At 46.1% G+C, this 24,673-nt stretch overlaps 1 protein-coding gene across 2 annotated transcripts in view; it reads right to left on the reverse strand.

The window, feature by feature from the left end:
* LOC146064101 (CD109 antigen-like) overlaps window positions 1–24,673 on the reverse strand; it is a 160,218-nt gene that overhangs the window by 61,745 nt on the left and 73,800 nt on the right. For both annotated transcript variants that reach the window (XM_083177200.1, XM_083177201.1), the window contains 7 exons: window positions 23,675–23,714; window positions 23,453–23,540; window positions 22,504–22,597; window positions 12,312–12,414; window positions 7,629–7,738; window positions 4,669–4,899; window positions 246–341 (listed from right to left, as the gene is read on the reverse strand). In XM_083177200.1, the coding sequence (XP_083033326.1) occupies window positions 246–341; window positions 4,669–4,899; window positions 7,629–7,738; window positions 12,312–12,414; window positions 22,504–22,597; window positions 23,453–23,540; window positions 23,675–23,714 (762 nt within the window). The remainder of the gene's footprint in view (window positions 1–245; window positions 342–4,668; window positions 4,900–7,628; window positions 7,739–12,311; window positions 12,415–22,503; window positions 22,598–23,452; window positions 23,541–23,674; window positions 23,715–24,673) is intronic.

Here is a 24,673-nt window from a genome sequence, read left to right on the forward strand (position 1 = left end):
CCACCCACCAAGACTCACTTCTTCACCAAACCCAGCCAACTCTCATCAGAACCCCCTATTCCGCGCTCATTTTCTACCCCATCTGCGTCACCCCTGGCTGTCTGCCCTTCCCCTTTACAATGTAAGCAGCTCTAACAAGCAGGGCCTCTCCCCTCATGTGCTTTCTACTCTTATTTAAACTATCTACTAATCTGTCAAATCCCTTTGTTTTCTGCCATCCTGATGATAAGTTCATATGCAGTTACCTTTAATGATGAATTTGATGCTTGTATCTGAATAAAAGGATTTGATCCATATGACTTGTCAAAGTAGAATGTCTCAGTGGTGTTCTGGTACTCCAGCTAAAACAAATTGATTGATTAGTTAATACTAATGATTTTCAAAATATTGTTGTTATTAATATTAATGTAATGAGGAAGAAGTAGTTAGTAGGGCAAATAAGAGTAAAGAAAGAAAAAGAAAGAAAGAAAGAAAGAAAGAAAGAAAGAAAGAAAGAAAGAAAGAGAAACAAAATTTTAATAAAATAAAAGTAGGGAAAAATAGGTGGAAGCAAAAAGAATAGAGGAGACAGTGGGGTAGAGGGATTAGACGGAATAAAAAAGAAAAAAAGGGGGCAGGAAGGTTAAAAAAAAGGGGTAGATTGGAAGAACAAAGCAGAATAGGGGAGAAGAAATGTTAAGACAAGTGGAATGAATGTAATCAAGACGAAGAAGCACCTGAATCAATGTTGGTTCTATATATTTAAAATTCATTTTTTTATCTGTTATTTAATCAATATTATTGCTATAACTTATTTTATAGAACATGTTTTTTTGTGAACAAATGTATAAATATCATAATACCAGGTAGAAACTTTGAAAATTCTACACTATGATGTACAGAGTTATTAATACCTCTTTCACATTGCAAATGCCGAGTCGCACCTGTGCTGCAAGGTCCCCCACAGCAACCCGGCAACAAGCCAAGTCGCTGACATCATTGGGCGGCGGGGGAGGAATAGGCAGCATTTGGAGCTGACACTGCCTCCTCCTTATAGTGTGAACGGAACATGGGTCACTCGACTTGGGTTACCTGGATCTGACCTGAGATTAACCCTTCTTATAACCTGGGTCAGAATGTTGGGTTGCTGAACCCGAGGATTTTCAGATGGCCCTTTTACACCCCAGTCAAAACTCTGTTCATTTTCTTTTTATATAGATATCTTGTTGCAGTCTGCACTATGCACATAGTAACTATTTATACAGTGGCGTAACTACCTAAGGTGCAGGGGGTGCAGTTGCTATGGGGCCCGAGCCATCCCCAGGGCCCGCTGCTCCCCCTGCACCCAGTTACACTGCACTGTATAAAAGGGCACCGGAGATCTGAGGAGCTCTCTCCCCCCTCCCCCAACACCCCCCCCCCCGCCGTGCGTTGTAGACCTGAACTGTCAACCATTAGTTGGTCAACCATATGACTGTCTATCATGAGCCAGTCTATAGGTGCGTACACACGTACAGTCTGTCTGATCTATCTGGTGGGAACAAAAACCTGGAAATGTATGGGAGCATATGACAATCAAAAATGTCCAAACAAATGCAGGGAAACAGAAAAAAAATATATAGGCTTTGATAAATGTGTTATATCAGAACGATTAAACAATTTGTCTGACTGATTACTGTCTGTTTTTAAGTGTTTGGGAACAATTTTTTGATTGTCATATGCTCCCATACACTTCCAGGTTTTTGTTCCCACTAGATAGATCAGACAGAAATCTGTGTGTAAGTGTGGCACCCTGCAGGTGCCGACGTGGAGGGGCAGAGGCAGGACTTACCAAGTCTGATGGAAAGGGCTAGGGGAAGCCTGGTGGGGATTGGCAGGAGGAAGTGGCGCAAAGAGGTGGGGAGAAGAGCGGCGTGTCAGAGCCGGGAGAGAGGACGGGTTTTGGCCGGCAACAGGAGCGGCCGCGCACATGTGCGGATTAGAAGAGAGAGAGGAGCGAGCAGCGGCACCCGACAGCAGTGACCCAGCGGCTGCGTCAGGCAGCCCCTGACAGCCGGACCATCCAGCATCCAGCAACGGGTCCCGTGGCTGTCGGCAGCCGGCGGTGCCCGGCAGCAGGACTCCCAGCAGCCAGCAGCAGCCCGCACCTGGTGACAGCTCCCCGCGCAGGACTGGGAGGCTGGAGTCGGACACTAGAGATGGGTCGTTCGCGAACGAACCGGATCTTTTGAACGGCTCCCACTCAAGGAGGAATGAGCCACCGATCCCAAAACGGTGATCCGTTTCAGTTTACAATGCGTTTTCCTAATCTCAGTGCTGCCACCTGTGGCAGCTGAGATGTACTACCTCTGTAGACTGAGTACAGTGCTGTGACTACAAGTGATAGAAAGATTAGCTGCTGCTGCCAGGGATGGCCATCGGCGCAGACGCCATCGATGGTTGCCATCGATGGTGATTCTGCACCCAGCCATCGATCAGTGTTTTCACTCGGTCATGTATATTCCCCCTTTTTTTAAAGCAAGCCGAGGCCCCACCCAAAAGATACGTATCTTTTCACTGAGAGATCCGGCGGATCCCGGCTCAACTTAATGAACCGTTTTGCCCATCTCTACTGGACGCCAGAGCTGCGCACCCCAATGGACTGGGAGGCTGGACACCAGAGCCACGCACTCCAATGACCCACTCAGGAATCACGTGAGTCGGCCTGTGAGGCCTGAATTAGGTACACTTCAGGGGGTGCCGGATAGGACAGACCCCTGGCCCCCATGGGAGTAGATACTAAAAGGGGGATTGCACAACATATGTCTGAGGAACACTGGACCAAAGTTACAAAAGTCATATTAAAGGATATTAAAGGTATGATGGACATATATATATATATATACACAGAAGGCAATCAAGACTTTAAGGTAAAGCAAGATGTTATTATCTAATTTATAAACTGAACTCCCCTACCAGAGGGGGATTGGACTGAGTCACTTAGGGGGAGATTCTCTAAGCGAAAAATGCGGTAAAAACCCCGTTATCGGGGTTTTTACCGCATTTTGGGATGCTGTAAGCAGAAATATCTGGCGATGCCCCATAGAAGCCAATGGGCTTCTACCGCAACCCTCCACCGCCCCGGGCCGACCCCCCGCCGCCCCGCATCGCCCCCTCCCCCTCACCTGTGTCCGGGCAGCACAGAGCTGTGCTGCCCAGACCTTTGACCTCCTCCCTGCATTGATCCTCTTCCGGGTGCAGGGAGGAGGAGAGCCCGGCGCAGCAGCAGCGCCAGGTGTGTGAGGGAGGGGGGAGCCGCCAGGACCTGCTGGGACCCGGCAACTCTCACCGCAAAGGACAGCTCTTAACGCAAGAGCTGTCCTTTGCCTTAATTATCACATATGTTACAACATATGCGATAATTATAAATGCGATGGGCGGCGAAGGGGGGGTGGAGATTCTTAGAGAATCTCCCTCTTAGAGAGATTAATAAGAGGGCAAATTCAAATGCCCCATTCTGAGGAGTAACAGACTTCTTGTTATAAACCCCCAGAAGCCCCTCAGTGTAAACCCCAGCAGAGAGACAATGAGGCCCTATAGGTTTACTGCAGGTTGAAGGTGGGAAGGGGTGCCTATTTTCCTTTAGTAGTAGCGAATACAGTATTAGCGGGCAGCCACAGGATTCCCCAGCTAAAGAGGGTCTTCTTCCCCTAGCACTACGGCGCCCCTGGATCCAAGCAGGCCAATTCAAGGCAACCCTGATTCCTTGGAGGAAGAGCCCCAACTCAGGCTATTGATCCGTAGGAAGGCCTGATTTGAGTGACACTTATGCTATTGATCCATAGGAAGGCCTGATTCAAGTGAGACCCAGGCTAGTTATCCGTAGGAAGGTCGGGCTCTTCCTTAAAGGCACATTCTCAGGGCAGTGGTACGTTTACTCCTGTGCACATGCCGAGTCTTAGGCTCAGGTTCAGGACAACCGTTTGGTAGCGGTACCCTTAGTCACACGTTATCGGGCCCGACGCATACTTGTGTCATCGGGATAAGTGTTGATTGCTTGACATGTTAGAGATGATGATGTTGTTAGTTCACCCTGTGTTAGTCGTATACTAAGTATTGTCAGATGTATGCCCATATTCTGAGTTAGGTTCCAGCATTTTAGCAAGGGCATCGCTGTACTTTAAATTCTGATATGTTAAAGTGTGTACTATTGGTTTCTGTGTATTGTACCACTGATTGAAATCACAGTAAACTGTTCGCCAAAAGCCGTGATATTCCCATTGTAGGACAGTGAGCAATAAAACCTACACCTGTTCAATTATATCCGCCTCTCCGAATTTATCTCCATTAATTGCCTTTCAAATCCCCCAGAACAAAAGAACCGGACCGTGTATTTCACATAAGCACCTTTAGTTTTATACCATAACCGGTATATTTTACTAGAAGTCAACTAATACAAATGGGACCACCTTCTTGTCATATAATCAGCAACTATTGGGAAGCAATGGGTTGCTAAAGTGCTTTAGCAGTGAAGGGGTTAAATGTAAATTTAATTACCATGGAATACTTCTATACCTCATCAGAGACATCTATACATAAAACATACATCACAAGTAGCACGTTGATAATTTTGTTGCAGAATCATCTGAATACATTGGAAAATGATGAATTAGAAATGATGAAATATGTTCAAAAACTCTTTGGACGTACCTCAACTTGTATCAGTTGTACTGACACCAAAACAGGTATTTCCAGGGTGATGATGTCAGACTCTGGTATACTGTAGTACTGCACAATGAAACGGTTATCTTGTGTGCTGGTATCATTATTCATGTCACTGCTTATCCAGTATTGGCCTGTTGTCTGGGTTATTCTAACATAAACTTTTGTATCTCTTTCCTTTATAGTCAGTGGTTTCTTGTCAATCCTTTCCACCTGAATCTGAAAACAAATGAAATGCACAAATTTTATCAGTGCAAATTTGCAGCTCATTGGAACATCCATAATCCACGCATGCGCATGGTAGTCTGTGTGCATGCGCGGGATCTCCTTGCATACAGACCATGTGAAGGGTAGCCTTCGCTGGCCTACGACGGGCGACTGACATGTGTTTCAAGGTGGATCCCCGGCGTTTCATGGATGTGCCCACAAAAAGATAGAAATGCAGGGTGGGCCCCAGCAAACACCCACCCGAAATTGCGTCCATACGAGCAGCTGTCAAGTGACTCCTGGGTCACACAGTGGCTGTGCGCACTGGGCAGAGGAGGAAAAATCCTTTGATGGTAAGTAACCATCAAATGATTTCTCCTATGTGTGGACGCAAGCAAACAGATGTGTACGCATACAAATGCATTCGTAGTCCTGCACATTGGCTCAGCCAGCGTGGGGGGGGGGCATGCATTCGCCGGGGCAGCGTTATCCTGCTTGCTGGGCTCTGAACACACGCTGCCCATGGACAGGTCTGAATATGGCCCAAGATGTTGTGAGACTACAATGGGCTCACCCCCAGATAAAAAACAGCATGAATGATGGGGAGTGGCCTAATGTTAGTTCCCAGAGCCAGCAGAAGAGACACTGTACCCATGTGCAGACTGCAGAGTATACGCCGCCAACCCAGGAATAACACACATTGGAGCCCAAGTTAGAATGTGGTCTGTCCCTGGTCTGACCTGGATTAAAACCATGTTCCAAACCCCAGTTCAGATTTAGGATTTTTGTGGAAAAGGGGTATTAGCTATTCCTGTTTAAGAAAAGAGATTTCTACCTGTAGAGGAAAATTCGGGGCCTTATTCTGATCATATTGCTCCCCCGTGTGTTCATGAGCGCATGCGCATGTGCAGACGCTTGGTACAAGAGGGCACGGCGAAATGCTTGTTTGCCATCCCATTTGCACATAGCAGTACAGGCATGGGGTCGCAGCGAGGGGAAGGCCCATCATTTCATAGGCATTCCCATGAAAATGCTGGGTGATCCCATGAAATCGCTGGACGTTCCCATGTAAATGAGCCTGTGATGCGGGTGCCAGGGGTGGGCAGTTGCACCGGACACAAGAGAGGTGTCTTAAATCTGGTCGCTGACCATCCAATAATTTTGCCCCCACACCCAAGGCTCTGTCCTTCACAGCCATGCGGCGGGGGGAGGGGCGTTTGTGTGGGTTTCATCCACGTGCAAAGCTGTGAATTTTGCAGCTTTGCGTGTGGACCAAAATAAGGTCCATAGAAAATACTTCTACAAACATACAAAGCTGTTAACCATATTGCACCAGCTTATATCTCTTTACTTATCACAAAATATCTCCCATCTCGACCACTCCGCTCTGCACAAGATCTGCGTCTCTCTTCTGCACGGATCACTAGCTCCCATTCACTATTACAGGACTTTCATCGGGCTGCTCTCATCCTATGGAATGCCCTTCCACGCACAATGAGACTCCCCACTAGCCTCCAGACTTTCAAGTGTTCCCTGAAAACTCACCTCTTCAGGCAAGCCTATCATATTTAAGCACCACACGCATAACCCTCTGAACCACTTATGTATTATATAGCTTCCCTTCTGGACTTGTAACTTGGTGGGACTGCTATGCTACTACTGGTGCCTGTCCTTGTGTTTCCATCCTATATCCCTATAGATTGTAAGCTTGCAGCAGGGCCCTCTAACCTCCAAGTCTGTCTGTTGTTACCCAGTTTGTTTCATTCCGTAAAGCGCAACAGAATCTGCTGCGCTATATAAGAAACTTTTAAATAAATATAAATAAGGTCATCAGTTTCTGCATTGGAGTTGGCTGCACAAACTGCCATTTTATTGTAATGTAGCATATTGTATGTGAGAAGGACAGGGATATTTGCTTAAACAACAATTGGAAATAATAAGAAAATTTGTAAATGTTCTTATGAGCTTAGTGGAAAAATAGCTTTAACACTGTATCTTACTAGGTATCCTGTCCATGGGCCGACAATGACAGAAAGTCAACATAAGCTTAAGGTCAACATGTACATGGTCGACACACAAAAGGATTTTTTTCATGTTTTTTGGCTTATACCAACTTGGTTCATACTTAACTATCCAAGTGGGTATAGAGTTACTGTACATTATACAGTACTAGTGCCCAGCGCAGTGAGCCATGCGAGGGGACGTGGTACACTTATATGGTGTCCATGTAGACACAAAAAAAAGGTGACGACTCATGTCTCATGTTTTAAAACCAAGGTTGAACTCGATGGACACAAGTCTTTATTCAGCCTTAACTATTATGTAACGATGTCAACCTTTTGAGTGTACATGTACATGTCGACCTTAAGTGTGTGTCGACCTTCGGTCACTGACGACCTAGGGTATGACAACCTAGTCAGTATCGAGCAATATTGGTCAACCTAGTGACTGTCGACCAGTGGCATAACTATAATAAATGCACTTACCGCGGGGTCTGCGGGGCTATTGTTACACCACTGCTGTTGACATAGACATTGTCGGCCCATTATCCCAGAACCATCTTACTGTACAGGTGGTCTTTTGTTCTAGTTAGTGAGGGGTCCAATTGGCATTGGTTTTACACCCTCTTACTGGCCATGGTACGGTATGTGTCAGTGGCAGTATGTTTACATACTATCACATAAATACACAAACTTACTAGAATATACAGCCACCCCATGAATGGTATCATGCGGATTTACCTGAAAGGAGTAATTGAGTCCTGGAGTAAAACCTTGTTGATGGCCAATAAGAATAAGTCTGTACTCTGCATCTGCTCTTGAGACATACGATGATGTATTTACTACAATTCCTGTAATGAAATATTGTTAAAGATTAATATCAATTAAAATTCCAGTAAAACAAATCAATACTATCTCATTACTGCTTTTTCCTGAAACACATTAAAGATAACCTTGCATTTAATTGAAATAAGTTAATGTTATATTACACAATGGTTCTGTGTTATAGTTGGTGGCAGCTGTTGTTGCACCCTCTCTTAAGCCCCGCACATACAGTACGATTCTAGCAAGAATAGCTGGGGATATGGTCACTGAGTGACCATATCCTCGTCCGTACAGGTGACTGCTGCCAGAAGCGAGCTCCCATGACCAGCCCCGGGATGGTCGTTGGTCCCAGCAGCATGCTCCTGCGACTAGCGGCTTCCCCCAGCGGCATCCTGTGGAGAAGCAGGTTGGCGGCGGGTTAATTTTACATGCTCCTCAGTGCGCAGTTACTGACAGTTCAAAACAAGTCGTCTTCTCTCTGAACTACAGTGGCACATACACATACGTCCCAACTGTCCCGCTCACCGCAGGAACGTCCCCGAATATCGCGCCCGGGGCCACAACTGTCCCGCGGTGGGGGGGGGGCAGTTGGGAGTCCCCCCTGCCTGCCAAGAATAGACGCTGTGCGCATGCGCACAGCATCTATTCAGCGCCGACGAGCGGCGGAAAATGGAGTTGCGGCCGGAGGACGCGTCATCCCGTGAGGCCACGCCCCCTTTTCGAGAGGCCACCCCCCCCCGCCGCGCGAGAGTCCCGACCTCCCAACTGTAGAAGTTGGGAGGTATGCATACACTGTTTGAGAAAGTGAATAAGCAAGAAAAACAGTAATAAAAATAGGAGTGAGGGAGGTTTCACACAGAGGCCCTTATTCAGATCTGATCGCAGTACAAATTTTTTGGAAAATGGACAAAACCATGTGCACTGCAGGTGGGGCAGATGTAACATGTACAGAGAGAGATTTAGATTTGTGTGAGTTATTTCGTTTCAGTGCAGGGTAAATACTGGCTCAGGGCCGGTGCAAGGCACCGGAGCGCCCCAGGCGAGTCAGGGTGTGGGCGCCCCGGTGCTGGGGGGAGGGGGGTGGTACCTGTGGAAAAAACTTGCGTCCCTGCAGTGCTGGGGCGGTCAGGGGTGTCCGTGCCATAGGGGTACCTGCGGCGCCGTCATGTGTATAAAGCTGGCTGCGGCCGGCGGGGTCCCTGCAGTGAATAGAAAATAACTAGCGCTTCCGGCGCCGCCGCGCGCATAGCGCTAGTTATTTTCTATTCACTACAGGGACCCCGCCGGCCGCAGCCAGCTTTATACACATGACGGCGCCGCAGGTAGCCCTACGGCACGGACACCCCTGACCGCCCCAGCACTGCAGGGACGCCGGGCCGCAAGTTTTTTCCACAGTTCGCTGGGGGTGAGGGGCGAACTGCCGCCCTCCAGGTGCCGGCGCCCTAGGCAAATGCCTAGAGCTGCCTAGTGGTGGCGACGGCCCTGTACTGGCTGTATTATTTTTACAATGCAATTAAGATTTTAGTTTCAGCACACCCCACCCAAATTTAACTCTCTCTGCACAGGTTACATCTGCCACACCTGCATTGCACATGTTTTGCCAGAAGGTGGGAAGGGACAAAGCAATGCATTTGGGAACTGGGGACACTACAATATGGCATAATGTAAATTGAAAGCATTACAATGACATAATGTAATCTGGGGTTGCTACAACATGGTTTAATATGATGTTAACTGGAGGCACCATGCTTTTATGTAATGTGAATTGGGGCACTGCATGTATTATTATATGAACTTGGACACTACTCTTGGACATACAATAAACAAATACACGTCTATGGCTTAATAATAAACAACAACCAAATAGAAAGGTGTGTCTGTACATGCAATGGAACAGAGGCTAAGGTATATATTCAATTGATGCCGGATCCAGTCCAACATTCTTTTGCCGGAATGGATCCGGTATCCATTATTCAATCCAGCAGCCAGATCTGGATGTCGGATTTGGCCGCTGATTGACACTCACCCGGCCGGCGCTCGAACCGGGTGAGCGAGGCAGTGGGAGATGGCGTGAGGCAGCGGGAACCTGAGAGGGAGCTTGGGTGGAGCCGGGTGAGCTACTCTCGCAACGCGTAGGTACGGGAGTCGGCGGGAGGGTGCTGGAGGGTGCGGGCGGCGGCGTGAGGGTGCGGCATGCGGCGGACAGGAGGATGGCGCCGTGTAAGCTGCTGCTGCTCACCCGGTGCCGTCCTCCCTTCTTCAATCAGGCATCTTGTTATAACCTTTCGGTTTTGGCCGTGTTTCTGTAAAAAGCAGGTAGATTAGTGGCTGTTCCGTCAATCAACCTGCTTTTAGATGGCAGTTTTGACACTCATTGAATATGCCTCTAAAGGTCCCTGTCCACTAGTCTGATTTGGGTACTTTTCCTCCGATTTCGACACAACTGACTCACAAACCTGATGAAATGTATCACAATGGACAGCTCCTCAGATCCAATGCACAGTCCCATGTCATATCAAATAAAAAAAAGTGAAAAACACTACATCGACCTTTTGACTGTCGACCTTCCCCATGTCGACCTAATGCTTTTGTTGATATAATGACCCTGTCAACCTAACCCATTTCGACCTTCAGTCATGTCGACCTTCATGCATGTCGACCTTCGTGCACGTCGACCTTCATGCATGTCAACCTAATGCTTGTAGACCTAATTTCTGTCTATCCAATGATCCATACCTAGTAGATGGGCACCTTAAGACCCTGCATTTTAGACATGGAAATTATATAATCAATTGAAGATCCAAGTTTCACATCGGGACAAAAAACCTCACAAAGCACTATGCATCTGGTGACAGGAAACGTCCACGCTCCCATCAGCCAAGGTGCTGGGCTCACAGATGATCTGCTTACATCCTGCAGCTTGGACAGAACTCTGAGCACCAGCTACGTCTCATTCCTGTGTGTGGGGGGGGTTCACATGGTGTTTTGTTAATTCATAGACACCCTAACATATTGACATATTGACAGAGCCTAATTCTCGTCTGTATGGCACATGCCTACGCAGCAAGGATTTTTCATGCTACAGACTTGCTAAACATCGTAAGTGATGCTGCCACCCAGACAAAGATATAGATGTCTAGAAAAAGGGTACTTGTTTCCTAGCACGGCGCCCGGCGTGGGTCATCGCATAACTTAAGTTAAGGTATGCGATGGACGCGACCGACGCAATTTTAGGGCTATTTTTAGCCTTTTCCCCCGACAATTAAAAAATCGCGTCCATCGCATGCCTTAACTTAAGGTATGCGATGCGACCGACGATTTAACATTGAATGCATTGTATTCAACGTTAAATTCCTATGTAAAATCGGTCCATTGTATGCCATTATAATGGCATACAATGCGACCGATGCAAGGGACCCGATTTTACATAGGAGACAATGTTAAATGGCCCAATGGACCCGATTATTGATTGTATACCACCCTGATGGGTAATTTGTATGTAAAATGCCCCCCCCCCCATCGTTAACGCCACCCCGCGATGAATGCCAACCCGAAGCGTGGCGAGCGCAGCAAACCCGCGAGGGGCGGCGGTACGCGTCCTCCGACCTTTTCATACCCCCACTATCCACGTCGGCGTGGAGTTGTTTTTATATAGCGAGGCGAGCGCAGCGAGCCACCGAGCCCGAAGCTGGCGAGCGCAGCGAGCCCCGCAAGTGGACGCGTAATACCTGTGAAGTTATGCGTGCCCCCTCGTGGGGCTCGCTGCACTCGCCACGCTTCAGGCTTGGTGGCTTTCTACGCTCACCACACTATATAAAAATCAACTCCACGCCGACGTGGATAGTGGGGATATGAAAAGGTCGGAGGACGCGTACCGGTTGGCGTTAATCGTGGGGTGGCGTTAGCAATGGGGGGGGCATTTGAGCCATCAGGGTCTGGGGGGCATTTAACATTGGGGCCAATGTAGAATCGGGTCTCAGGGACCATTTTACATTGGTTCCAATGTAAAAATCGCATCGATCCCGTCGATCACATCGCATGCGATTTGGTTGCATGCGATGCGATCAGCGCGATTTTTTAGGTCCCGATGGATACTATTTTTATCGCTGGCGCCATGTTAGGAAACAAGTACCAGAAAAAGATACAGATGCCCACCAGATCCATAGCCAAGTGTCCAGCAACTGCATATCCATATGCAGTACTGACAAAATAATGCAGGACATGAGGAACATCAAGACCTTGAGTGCATCTATGGTAATGCAGACTGGCTGCGTCAGTAGCAACACCGATGCTATGTACATGGCAGCTCAAGGTGCACGCAATGAAAATAGGCATGACAAGTCTGCGTTTTTACAGCTTTTATTATTTACGTTGGCTGCAATATGGAGGAATTTCATTGTTTTCCTATTGGTTGCCACTGTTTGGCACCCAATGGAGCAATTCATTTTTTGCTCTTTTAGTGCTGTATTAGCCACGTCGGGATACATTTACAAATGTGCATAAAGTGCAATAAAATGAGTTTCAAAAATAAAAGACGGGGGATCGTCCAGGCATAAACATTTGAATTGAAAGATGTAAAAAAATATAGATTTACTGTACCTGTGAATTCTTCAGTTACTGAGGCTGTTACATTCACACCACCCCAGGAAAACACATTTAATATCTCTTCATATGTGAAACTGAAGTTCACAGTTCCTGATATCTAAAAATAACAATAAGCAACTTACAAGTTATAGGTGATCCATTCCTCAAATTTTGGGCTGTAATAAACATGGCTAATGTATTATATTGTAACAGTTTACAACTCAATGCTGCAATGTTCGATATACATTTCCTGCAAACATTGAGGCACACAACTTGCAATGCACATGAGCCCTGTGCATTTTCAGGACACAAAAAAGAAGAAGTAATGTACTGTCTTGTGCCCGCACATGGGCAGATACTGGTGTCTCTGGGTGATTACTGCAAATGCATGGTACAGTTCCATCTACTAGCAGGGCAGGCGACAGGGGGGGTCAAGGGGGACAAGTGTGACAGGCCCCAGAGATATGAAGGGCCCCAGAGCTTCCATGCCTGGGCACGGCCACTGCCTGTCCTAGTTGGCCTGTCAGTGACCCTTGCAGGCCAGCGGTCTACTGTGCACCATCTGTTTTTGGCTGAGTCTGACTGTGTGCCCTGCCACTTGGCGCTCACAGCCATCTACTCTGTGTGTGCGCACGGCCTGATGCCGCAGGCGCACAGCCTCACCCACCGCTGGTGCTGTGGCCTCAGTCTCTGGCTCCTGTACTTTTACTGCGCGGGTCGTCTGTTCCGCACTCTGTGAAAGTGACAGGCCAGCAGCAGCCAGAGCCAGCAGGAAGCGGGAGCCAGGAGCCAGCAGGAAGCAGGAGCCAAGCCAGCAGGACTGAGAACGAGAAAAGCCCACACCTGAAAGCATGATCTGGAGCCGCGAAAGGTAAAGGCTCATGCAGAAGAGCGTTGTGTGGATTTGGGATTAGGTGGGGGCCCCAGAAATATCATTGTACAGGGCCCCAAGATTTCTGTTGCCAGCCCTGTCTACGAGGAGTGTCTTGGACACGTACTGTAGCCTTGCGGAGCAGAGCATGGGACCTGCCCAGTGAGAAACTGCCCCCCTGTCCTGAACATTTTTGCCTGGATGTGTATTGCCACAAAAGCTGGCAGGTTGTATTGCCTTGCTGTAAGGGGGTATGGTATAACTCACAGACAAGGTATTCAGTCATTAGGTCAACAGCTGAAGGTTAACAACAGGTAAAAAATCGCATCGGATCGGCTGTTGTGAAACTACACAAGTACCGTCCAATAAAAATGAAAACCAATTGTGAAAAACTCATGTCGACTTATTGCTTGTGTCAATGTAGACATTTTTCATGTCAACCTTTTGGTGGCAACCCTCCAGGAGGCTTTTCCAGTCACCCGGATTCCGGGATTCTCCGGAATCAGCGTGACTGGAAAAGCCTGTATAGTCTCCGATTGAAGCACTGCCGCTGCCCGGCCTGCTGCTGCAAGGGGGAAGGTTACCGGGTGCGAGGGGGGAGGTAATCTCATTCTATAGCAGTGTGACTGACAGTGATTTCAATCACTCTGCCACTGCAAAGCTACAGAGGCAGGGCCTGCTGAGAGCCCGCCATGTGATTTGGGAGTTTAATCCTGGAAGAGCATGTTAACCCCTGGCAGAGCATGTAACCCCATGCAGAGCATTTAACCCCTGACAGAGCATGTAACCCCTGGCAGAGCAGGTTAATCCCATGGCAAAGAGCATGTTTACCCGATAGTTAAGAAGTAGATTGTGGGGGGCGTGACCACAGGATGTAGGGAGTAGGACGCTCCCGTGCTCTCTCCCGCCTGACGCTGTGATTGCCTACGATGCTGTTACCTGCCTGAGCTAATTCCCTTCCCTACCCGGCTTGTGAGCTCCATCCAAAGCCTTCCCGGTGTCTGGACCGCCTGAGGGAGCTCTTGTGTGGCCCGGGACTCCGGCTGGCGGGGGATTCGTAGCGGGGACAGGCTCCATTCCCGCGGCGGGACCCAGTGACGTGCGCAGAGACGCAAGAGGAGGGCGCCAGGCTACAGTCGTGGTGATCGCCACGAGGCGCGTGTCAGCGTACGGCTGACTGCGCGGTTGCTCATACCATCAGGTTTCCACTGCTCCCCGGTGCACGCGGTGGCAGAGCGTGCAGCCGGGTTGTAGCGGTTGGACCTGAGCAACGTCTTAACATCTTTCCCCGTGGCGGCTGAGCCTGGGCACTTCAGAGCCAAAGCCAGTGTTTAATCCCCCTGACTCGCGGTGGCAGAGCGCGGACTGGAGGTGGGACATAGCAGCGGCCTGCTCCAGGGACCCCTATGGCTGTCACACCAAGAACCCAGGACACAGCAGAAGAGCTAATCGTACATTGAACCAAAGGTACTTTATTCATTTGATGCTGGTGCATGCATAAATTGACCCTTGGCAGGGGATTGTGTTGCATTGTGCTGCGGTCGGACGCTACTGGTGACATTATCGATTGAGTTGGGCCATTTTTGAGGTGTTATCATCTAGGAAACCTGGTTGAGCGTTTGGACTGACTGCGCGGTTTGTCATTTGCTATCAAGGTCCCACTGCTCCCCGGTGCACGCGGTGGCAGAGCGTGCAGCTGGGCCACATCGGTCAGACCTGAGCAATATACCAGCATTCATATTTGTTGCGGTCATACCTGGGTATTTTAACATCAAAGCCAGTGTTTAATCCCCTTGGCACAAACAGATTAGAGGTAGTATAACCTACCTTGCATATTCGACGCTGTGAACGTATGGGCTGACCCTTGGAAGGGGTCGGTATTGCACTGTGCTGTGGCCGATTCTGCTAGTTGTAACACTGATTTGGTTGGGCTATCCCTAAAGCGTTGTTACCCAGAAACTTGGCTGAGTGATTGGACTGCAAGGAAGGGTGTTTCAAAAAATCAGAGCCTTATCTCACCCACACTCGTTTCTCTGGAGATTCAAGGTCTCAAAACTATCTTGCGATTAATCATAGAACTCTGTGCACGCCTTTGTTACTTCAAATAGCCCTCCCGGTACCATAGCCTGAGCTCTAATCCGGTTTCAGAATGGGGAAAACGTAGAATACCGCAGCCAATAAATTGGCTAAGTTCACCAGAACCCCAGGTTCACCCAACACTTCGTCTAGAGCAGACAGCAACCCCCCTGCCACACCTCCTGAAGGGATAAACACACAAAGTGAACCTCCTAATATTCAAAAAGTCCTGGATGCTCTGTCTGCAAGCGAGGGACGGTTAACTCTCAAGATTGAGAGTTTACAAGAAGATCTGGGAGTTATAAACACAGCGGTTCAACATATTAGAGAACGCACCACTGAAATAGAGAAACGCACAACTAACCTCGAAGAAATCATCACCCCCTTGGTGCAAACAATAGATCTTTTGAAAAAACAAGTCGATAAAATGGATACAAAAATTACCGACATGGAAGGTCGCCTAAGGCGCAAGAATTTGAGGTTCTTGGGGTTCCCCGAGAAGGCTGAGGGGTCCGATCCAGAGGGCTTCCTGCAAAATTGGCTCAAGGAAGTACTTGGGGATAAATCTTTGTCTAAGTTCTTTGCAATTGAAAGAGCTCATCGGGTGCCTATGAGACCCCTGCCCCCAGGGGCACCAGATAGAACTCTGATCGCGAAAATCTTGTACTACCCCGACCGGGACCGTATTCTGCGGCTAAATCGAGAAAAAGGGCCACTGCTGTGGAACCAGAAGAAAATATCAGTGTTCCCGGACTATGCTCAAGGAGTCCAAAGAGACAGAGCTCAATACAATGTAGTCAAAAAACGTTTGAGGGAGCTGAACCTGGATTATGCTGTTTTATTCCCTGCAAAACTTAGGGTCATAGCGGAAGGGAAATCTTTTTTTCTTTTCAAACCAGAGTCAGGCCGCGGACTGGTTAGATAGGAATTATCCTAGTAAACGGGCATTGGCTATTGAATGATTTACAAGGTTAAATAACTAACCAAGCCTTAACTACTAGGTTTAATGGTTCTTTTTCTTATAAGCAATATTGGTATGTAAAGAAGGCCTAAGGATAGGACTAAGGTGACATAATACTATTCGAATTAAGTCAGTTGTCAGACGGGAGAGTAGCGCAAATGTGTGGTCATGACATATATTGCCTCACAGGGTGTTTTTTGGGGTAGCGGGGGTGAATGGGTGGGGCTGGATAGGGGGGTAGGCATGTCTGGGGGAGGGGGTGGCATGCAGGGTGGGGGGTGGTTGGGGGGAAAGGGGGTACTAGGAACAAGCTTCGCTCCTTGGTTTGCCTTGTGCTCAGTTAACTCTCTGCCCTTCTCTGTTTCTAATATGTTGTTATTAAGAGCTATATATGGGCCTTATTAAATACAATATTACATCATGGAATACCAGGGGTCTTAACAATAAGTTTAAAAGAGCATTAGTTATGAATGAGTTACGTAAAAACGCCGTTGATATTGCCTGTCTTCAAGAGACCCACCTTGAAGGTGGTAGGGTGTTGTCACTTAAAAGACCATGGGTTGGGTGGGCTTACCACTCGACGTACACCGCAAACTCCAGAGGGGTCTCTATACTTGTGAGAAAAGGTATTCCTTTTAAACCTGAAGTTATACACACGGACCCCAATGGTAGATTTATTTTTATGAAATGTAAACTTGAGATGTTTGAGTTTTTGTTAATGTCTGTATACATACCTCCCCCCTTTAGCTATGGGGTGCTGAAAAAAGTCGCAGAGTTTATGGCTTCTGCTCCTAATACACCAGCGTTGGTACTCGGCGATTTTAATAACGTCCAGGACCCACACTGGGATAGATGGCATTCGTCAAAGAGTAGCACTGTTAGTAAAGATACCCCATTCTCTTCTATTATTAAAGATATGGGGCTAAAGGATATATGGAGAGTATGGAACCCTGGAATCCGGGAATTTTCTTGCTTCTCTGGGACACACGAAACTTTTTCTAGAATTGACATGGCCTTGGGTACTGAATCTCTCTGTCTTAGAGTCTCAGGGGTGAGACACAGGGCTAGGGGCATATCGGATCACTCCCCTCTGGAGGTGACAGTCACTCCCGGAGAGGAGAGAGGGTTAGTGTATTGGAGACTTAATCCACAATGGTTAGCCAAAATAGTCCCGGGCTCGGGGCTGGAGGAGCAGTGGGAGGGGTTCTGGTCTCTTAATCAAGGTACGGCAGCTCCCGAAATAGTCTGGGACGCCTTTAAGGCGAACGTTCGGGGCTCAATAATTAAAGAGATTGCTAAGTTTAAGGCAAATTGTAGGCAGGAAGAATCACTATTAGAGGATAAGTGTATTAGTGCAGAACAAAAGCATATAAAAGAAAAAACAGAGCAAAGTAAACAAGCCTGGTTGGGAGCCCAGGAAGCCTGGTTGAATAAAGTAAATGAGATAGCTAAGAGACGTGAGGTATTTAAACACCATAAAATATATGCACAAGGGGATAGACCCGGGAGCTTCCTTGCTGCCTTAGTAAAGGCTGATAGACCCTCTGCTATAGTGTCAAAAATAATCGGGGATAAGGGAGAGGGTTATACCACTACCCCTGATATAGTACAGAGTTTTGCACAATTTTATAAAAAAAACCTATACATCTACAATTAAGTGTACTGCAGGAGTTATAGAAACCTACCTGTCCCACATCCCCTTCCAAAAAATCTCTCAGGAGGACATGGTCATGTTGGACGCCCCCTTAACTGTTCAAGAGATTATTGAGGCGATTAAGGCTAGCCCCAGTGGGAAAGCTCCAGGGACGGACGGCCTTCCCCAGGACTTATACAAGCTTTTTCCTCAATTCTTTGCTTCCAAATTACTTACCCTTTTCAATGATATGTATGAGAGAGGATGTTTAGCCCCCTCTATGTCAGAGGCCTTGATAATAACGCTACTGAAAAAAGATAAAGACCCGTGTGCTAGGGAGTCCTACAGACCCATCTCACTTCTCCCCTGTGATACTAAAATCCTCGCCAAACTCCTATCCACTCGACTAAATAAGGTCCTTGGCGACTTGATCCACAGTGATCAGACTGGTTTTATACCTGGCAGGTCTTCTTCATCTAATCTGAGAAGGCTATATGCTCATATTCAAACCCTGCAAGCTGGGACAAGTAACGCCGCGGTAGTATCATTAGACGCCGCTAAGGCGTTCGATACAGTGGAGTGGGACTACCTGTGGAAGGTGCTCGAGTGGATGGGGGTAGGGTCGGGTTTTGTGAGGTGGATCAAACTCCTATATCTACATCCTACAGCACGAGTTATGGTTAACGGTCATATTTCATCCTCTTTCCCCATAGGAAGGGGCACCCGTCAAGGTCGCCGGCACTTTTTGCCATAGTATTAGAACCATTGGCCAGTGCAATTAGATTTAGCAATAGCATTCGGGGTCTCTCTATGGGGGAAAGGGAGGATCGTATAGCTCTTTACGCGGATGACATTTTACTCTTCCTTCACAATTATGCCCAATCAATGCCAATTCTTTTGGACATGATTGAATATTTCGGTACCATGTCTGGTCTTAGAATTAATTGGGGTAAATCATGTGCACTTGGATTGGGGAATCCCCCTCTTACACTCTCCGCCCCAGGTATTCCATTGCAAAGGGTAGATAGATTTTTATATCTGGGAGTATGGATTTCCAACGATATAGAGGATTTTGAAAGGTTAAATTTGACCCCTTTAGTAAAAGATATCAAACTAAAAATAACATCTTGGTCTAAGCTCCCTCTCTCAATGACAGGAAGAGTAAATTTGATTAAAATGGTCATACAGCCAAAAATCTTATATATTATACAACATACTCCGAAATACCTTCCCCGGAAATGGTTCCGTACCCTTGAGGGAATCATTTCCTCACTTGTTTGGAATAAAAAAAGAGCCCGGGTTAGGTTAAAAACGCTGTCAAGGTCTAAGCCCCAGGGCGGATTGGGGCTACCTGATTTCTGGCTGTACTACCTGGCCTCACAATTGTCAATTATAAAAACATGTATAGGCACAGGACAAGAACCCGACATAATTAACAATATGATAAGGGTAATAGCCCCCGGATACTCGCCTCTACACCTTCTGCTAACTGGTGGTATTAAAAAATCATGGCCCCCAATTCTTAAACAAATCATTAAAATATGGACAATAGTTAATAATCTCCTGGGTAGTAAAGGGTTGGACCCTGAATCTCCCCTCTTGAGTTCTAAATTGTTCCCGGAGCTTGAGGATCTTCAAATGGGGAAGGTCTGGGGATCTAAAGGCCTAACGGAGATCGGGCAGATTTATGCCCAGGGGGAATACCGTTCGTTCCGTGAGCTAAAAGAAGAATTTAATCTTGATGCCTCTTACCGCTTCCGGCACTTTCAGTTAAAACATGCACTTGGGGCTCAATTTGGGGTTGGAGGCCCTGCTATAGAAGAATCTAAAGTAAAAGGTCTTTTGGGAAAGGTCAAATTAAATCATTTAACCTCTCAAATGTACAAAGCCCTCCTGGGGAAATCAGGAGAAGATAATCTCGCTCTTTTAAAGAATAAGTGGGTTACGGACATTGGTAACATAAGCGACGAAGAGTGGCGAGAAGCGTTAGCAGGTATCTCCAGGTCTACAGCTCAAATAAAGTTTCAGCAAATTCAATTATTCATTATACATAGGTCATATATTACCCCTGAACAATTAGCAAAATTCGGTGGTAGAACGGAGATAGTATGCCCTAAATGCAAAAGGGCGGAAGGGTCTTTTTTGCATCTAATTTGGAGCTGCCCAGTGATTGAGGTCTTCTGGGATCGGATTATAGGCTTCCTTGTGCAAGCTGGGATCCCTAGGAGAGCATGTACCCCGAAATTATGTATTTTGAATGTAAAGGGCAGGGAGTTAATACCTAGAAACACATGGAACATGATATTGAACCTCTGCACTATCGCGAAAGTATGTATTGCCAGAAAATGGTTGGCAGCGGAGGGTCCAACGTATGAAGAATGGCTTGCATTAGCAGGTAATACGATGGATCATGAGCGGTATATATATATAGCCAGAGGGGCACAGAAGAAGGGTGAGGTATTGTGGTCCTGTTGGAATAATATAGTCACACAGAGCAGACAGCGGAGACGTTATTAGGCACAGTTCAACTAGTTATCACCAGAGGCAAACCAGGGGGGGAGGGGAGTAAGCTTGTTCCTAGGGGGGGTTAGGGTATGTGTTCTATGGATACACTGTTAATATTGTGTGACTTATAAGACCATGCTCAATAATGACGACAACCGACCTAAAGCTTGAAATTATGACTCCCAAACACTGCTATGCTTTTAGACTTATTTTATTGGTTACTTACGATAATCACCGGATTGTATTTTTAAGTAAGATTACACGGATGTTTGATTAGATTAATTGATACTTAGTATATACACCAATGAATTACGCACCTGCACCAGTTGCTCAGGACACTAAAGAAACTTGATTGTATATTGTGATAAAGTGCACTGAATATCTTAGACAAATGGGATTTAGTCAATTCTAACACCAACTAGTGTTGTCCCCCTTTTTTTTTTTTTTTTTCTTCTTCTTTCACTGGTCAATCATCAATTAATTATGCACTGGTAATATTCCATTACGGATCTTAGATACAATGAGATTTAGTAAACTTGCACACTATTGGTTTGGGATTGGGGTCCCCCTTCTGTCCCTTTTTTTTTTTTTTTTTTTTTTTTTATTAACGGTGGGTCTACTAAAATCCGGGTTGATGTTAAGTCGTCACGAACTATTGTCGGAATTGGAATAACATTGTAAGTTGCATGGTCAATGTAAGGTATCTGTAAACTATCTAGTTCATATTGTATGTTTTTTGTAATTTTGGAAAAATAAAAATCTTTAAAATAAAAAAAAGAGCATGTTTACCCATGGCAGAAAATGTTAACCCCTGGCAGAGCATGTAACTCCTGGCAGAGCATGTAACCCATGGTAGAGCAGGTTAATCCCATGGCAAAGAGCATATTAACCCCTGGCAGAAAATGTTAACCCCTGGCAGAGCATGTAACTCCTGGTAGAGCAGGTTAATCCCATGGCAAAGAGTATGTTAACCCCTGGCAGAGAATGTTAACCCCTGGCAGAGCATGTAACTCCGGGCAGAGCATGTAACCCCTGGCAGAGCAGGTTAATCCCATGGCAAAGAGCATGTTAACCCTGGTAGAGAATGTTAACCCCTGGCATCAAGCATGCAGCCCATAGCAATGAGCATTTACAGTAGGTCAGTGAAACTTACAAGGGTCAACAGAGTGTGTGGGGAGCTTCGTCCATGGGGGCCCCAGGAAGTTGTTGTACCACGGCCCAGGATTTCTCTTGGCGGCCCTGGTTACATATCATGTCCCCAATATTGTCAGTTATATATAATGTCCTAAGTAGTGCCAGTTACATATAATGTCACCAGTAGTGCCAGTTACATATCATGTCCCCACTAGTGGCAGTTACATATCATGTCCTCGGTAGTGCCAGTTAGATGTTCCAGTAGTGCCAGTAAAATATCATTACCCCACTAGTGCCAGTTACATATCATGTCCAAAGTAGTGCCAGTTACATATCATGTCCCCACTATTGCCAGTTATATACCATGTCCCCAGTAGTGCCAGTTACAGATCATGCCCCCAGTAGTGCCAATTAAATATCATGTCCCCACTAGCGGCATTTACATATCATGTCCTCAGTAGTGCCAATTAGATGTCCCAGTAGTGCCAGTTACATATCATGTCCTTAGTAGTGCCAGTTACAGATGTTCCAGTAGTGCCAGTTACATATCATGTCCCCAGTAGTGCCAGTTAGATGTCCCAGTAGTGCCAGATACATATCACGTCCTCAGTGACAGATGTCCCAGTAGTGCCAGTTACAGATGTCCCCAACAGTGCCAGTTACATATCATGTCCCCAGTAGTGCCAGTTACAGATGTCCCAGTAGTGCTTTTAGAAGAAAAAAAAATTACATTCTGGAAAGTATGGATAAGGGATCATTTGGATAAGGTATATTTGGATAAGGGATACTCAACCTGTATAATTATTTTATATAATATATATATACATGAACATTGCTTGTCATCGGGGGGGAGGGGGGGGGGGTTGGATCTCTAGGAATCGATGATGCATGAGGTGGCAACCCCGCTGTCCACCTAGGCAATGTGTATCAGACATCATTTTAGGTTTATTTGCTCAGATATGAGGGCTACTGTATGTAAGCTTTCCTTGTCGACCTTATCGCTTACACATAAAGAGAGTATACTAACCTCATACGTTTTCATAACTTCACCGTAAACTTCAGCATACATTGGTTTCAAGCATACTGTCACACTGCCATTTAAAGGCTTGCCATAGCTATATCTAAGGAACAAAATTAAGTTACTTAAACCAAACAAATGTATTTTACCATAACCATATACACTGCAAAAACAATATTACATTTATATTTCATTATATGTAAAATATACAGAAAATCATGGCAAACAACCAAAGACTTGCTTTCACTACCTTATTAACACTAGACAAATAAAGGAAAGCAATATGCCTTATTACTTATTATAGGTAAGTAGTAGTACGTTTATTTATAAGTAGGTAAGTACATTAAGTGTAAAAAGCATTAGAGTACATGTTTAGCATTCCCCTGGAAAGATCTAGAAGTCACAGAGCTCAGCAGTGTTATAAATACTGTAGCTGTGCTACACCGACTACTGTAACTTAGCCAAGGGGGGGGGTTATTCTGTAAATTGTTCATAGAAACTAATGTGTTAGCCTTTTGTTTATTCTAATCTTAATTTAGTAAATTATTAACAAATCCTAACACTTTTAGGAGCATATTTACTAAAGTGTGGGTTTACAAAAGTGAACATGCAACCAATTAGATTGTGCTTAATGTGTATCAAGCACCTTCTAAATAATAGTAGCTGAAATGTGAAAAGTACTTCTGCAAATGTACACCCTAGGATCAATATCTCCTCCAATCAGCTGCTAACTGCCATATCACAGACTGTGTTTGAAAAATGTCAGGCAGGAGCTGATTGGCTGGCTGATTATCACTCTCCATTTTATCACTTTTGAAGCAGTGCATTTGGCAATTTGTCGGTTTCAAAGTGACAATGACCTACTTACAGCTAATGCCAATATGCTAGAATTGTGCCGGCAATGTGTAGGTAGCTAGGTAGGTGCGTATCTCAGTGATGAACTTAGTATGTGACTTACTTTGCTGTGACAGCACCGGTAAGATTGAGCATCTTTGTACTGATGTAGAAAGCTGGAACATCCAGTGTGACATCAAACTTTGGTATAGCTGTTATTAAAGCAGAAATTTAACTTTTACATCTGTAAATGAAATCCAATAAATGTTGCACTGAATTGGCTTGTATAATTCTATCTAGCACAAAAATGTTACTAAATTGTATAAACTACTTGTCAGACACATACCATATTCTGCAACAGAAACGTAAACGGCAGTTACAGAGATCTAAAATAAAATGGAAACAAAATATAAAAAATATGTCACAGTTACAAAATTGATTGAAAACACCTGGGATGCATCCTGATGTACTTAAAATGTTGACAAAGTAGGCCTAGCCAGGTGTTACTCTCTGCAGATTTGTTAACATGAATTATGTTGTCACAATGTGATCCTATAGCCCATCTTTGGAGTCCAGTGCACCATGATCACAAGGAAAGGGGGTACAAATCACGCATCACTACTATATGAGGTCATTCTTATGATATACCCATTTCACACCACTGCAATTAGGGCCGGCGCTACCCACTCAGTGGCTCCTGCGGTGCAGGGAGGTGCCGGACTGAACAGGCGCTCAGCCTCTCCCTGCACTACCACTCTGCTTCTGCCGGGATACAGTGCCTCCTGTACAGTACCTGTCATACAGATAGCGGTGCCAGAAGCACAGCAACAACGCAGAGCTGACTACCGCATTGGCTCTGTCGGGTCTTCCCCACCGGGAGTGTCCCAGTTACCAGTATTTTCAGCAGTAGCACGGACACCGCTGGGGCAGCTGCAATGTTGCTGTGCTGTGCGCTGCCTGTGTGACATGCGCAGGACACGCCTGGAGCTGCAGCTACAGCATGGACCAGCCCTGCTTTCTCTTCACTGCCTGGGGTAGGTGTACTGGGCTAGCCGCCACCAACCATAAAACTGCTGGGAAAGGGGGGAGGGGTAGGTTGTCTGGTAATAAACACTTGCTGGGTGCTTTCACCCTAGACCAGCAGGGAAAGCAGAGTTATAATAGATAAACTGCTTATTTTAAAAGCAATTAAATATGCTTATCTAAAACCACACAAATTAAATGTAAGACATCATTTTTATATATATATATAATATATATTGCCTGACCCTAACCCCCTCCTTGCCCCAGTACTGCCAAAACTGCTATCTACCTTTACCATATAAGCATTTAATGGTAACTCCAT

Source organism: Crinia signifera, chromosome 3 (genome assembly GCF_055691185.1).
Source record: "Crinia signifera chromosome 3, ASM5569118v1, whole genome shotgun sequence".
Lineage (NCBI taxonomy): Eukaryota > Metazoa > Chordata > Amphibia > Anura > Myobatrachidae > Crinia > Crinia signifera.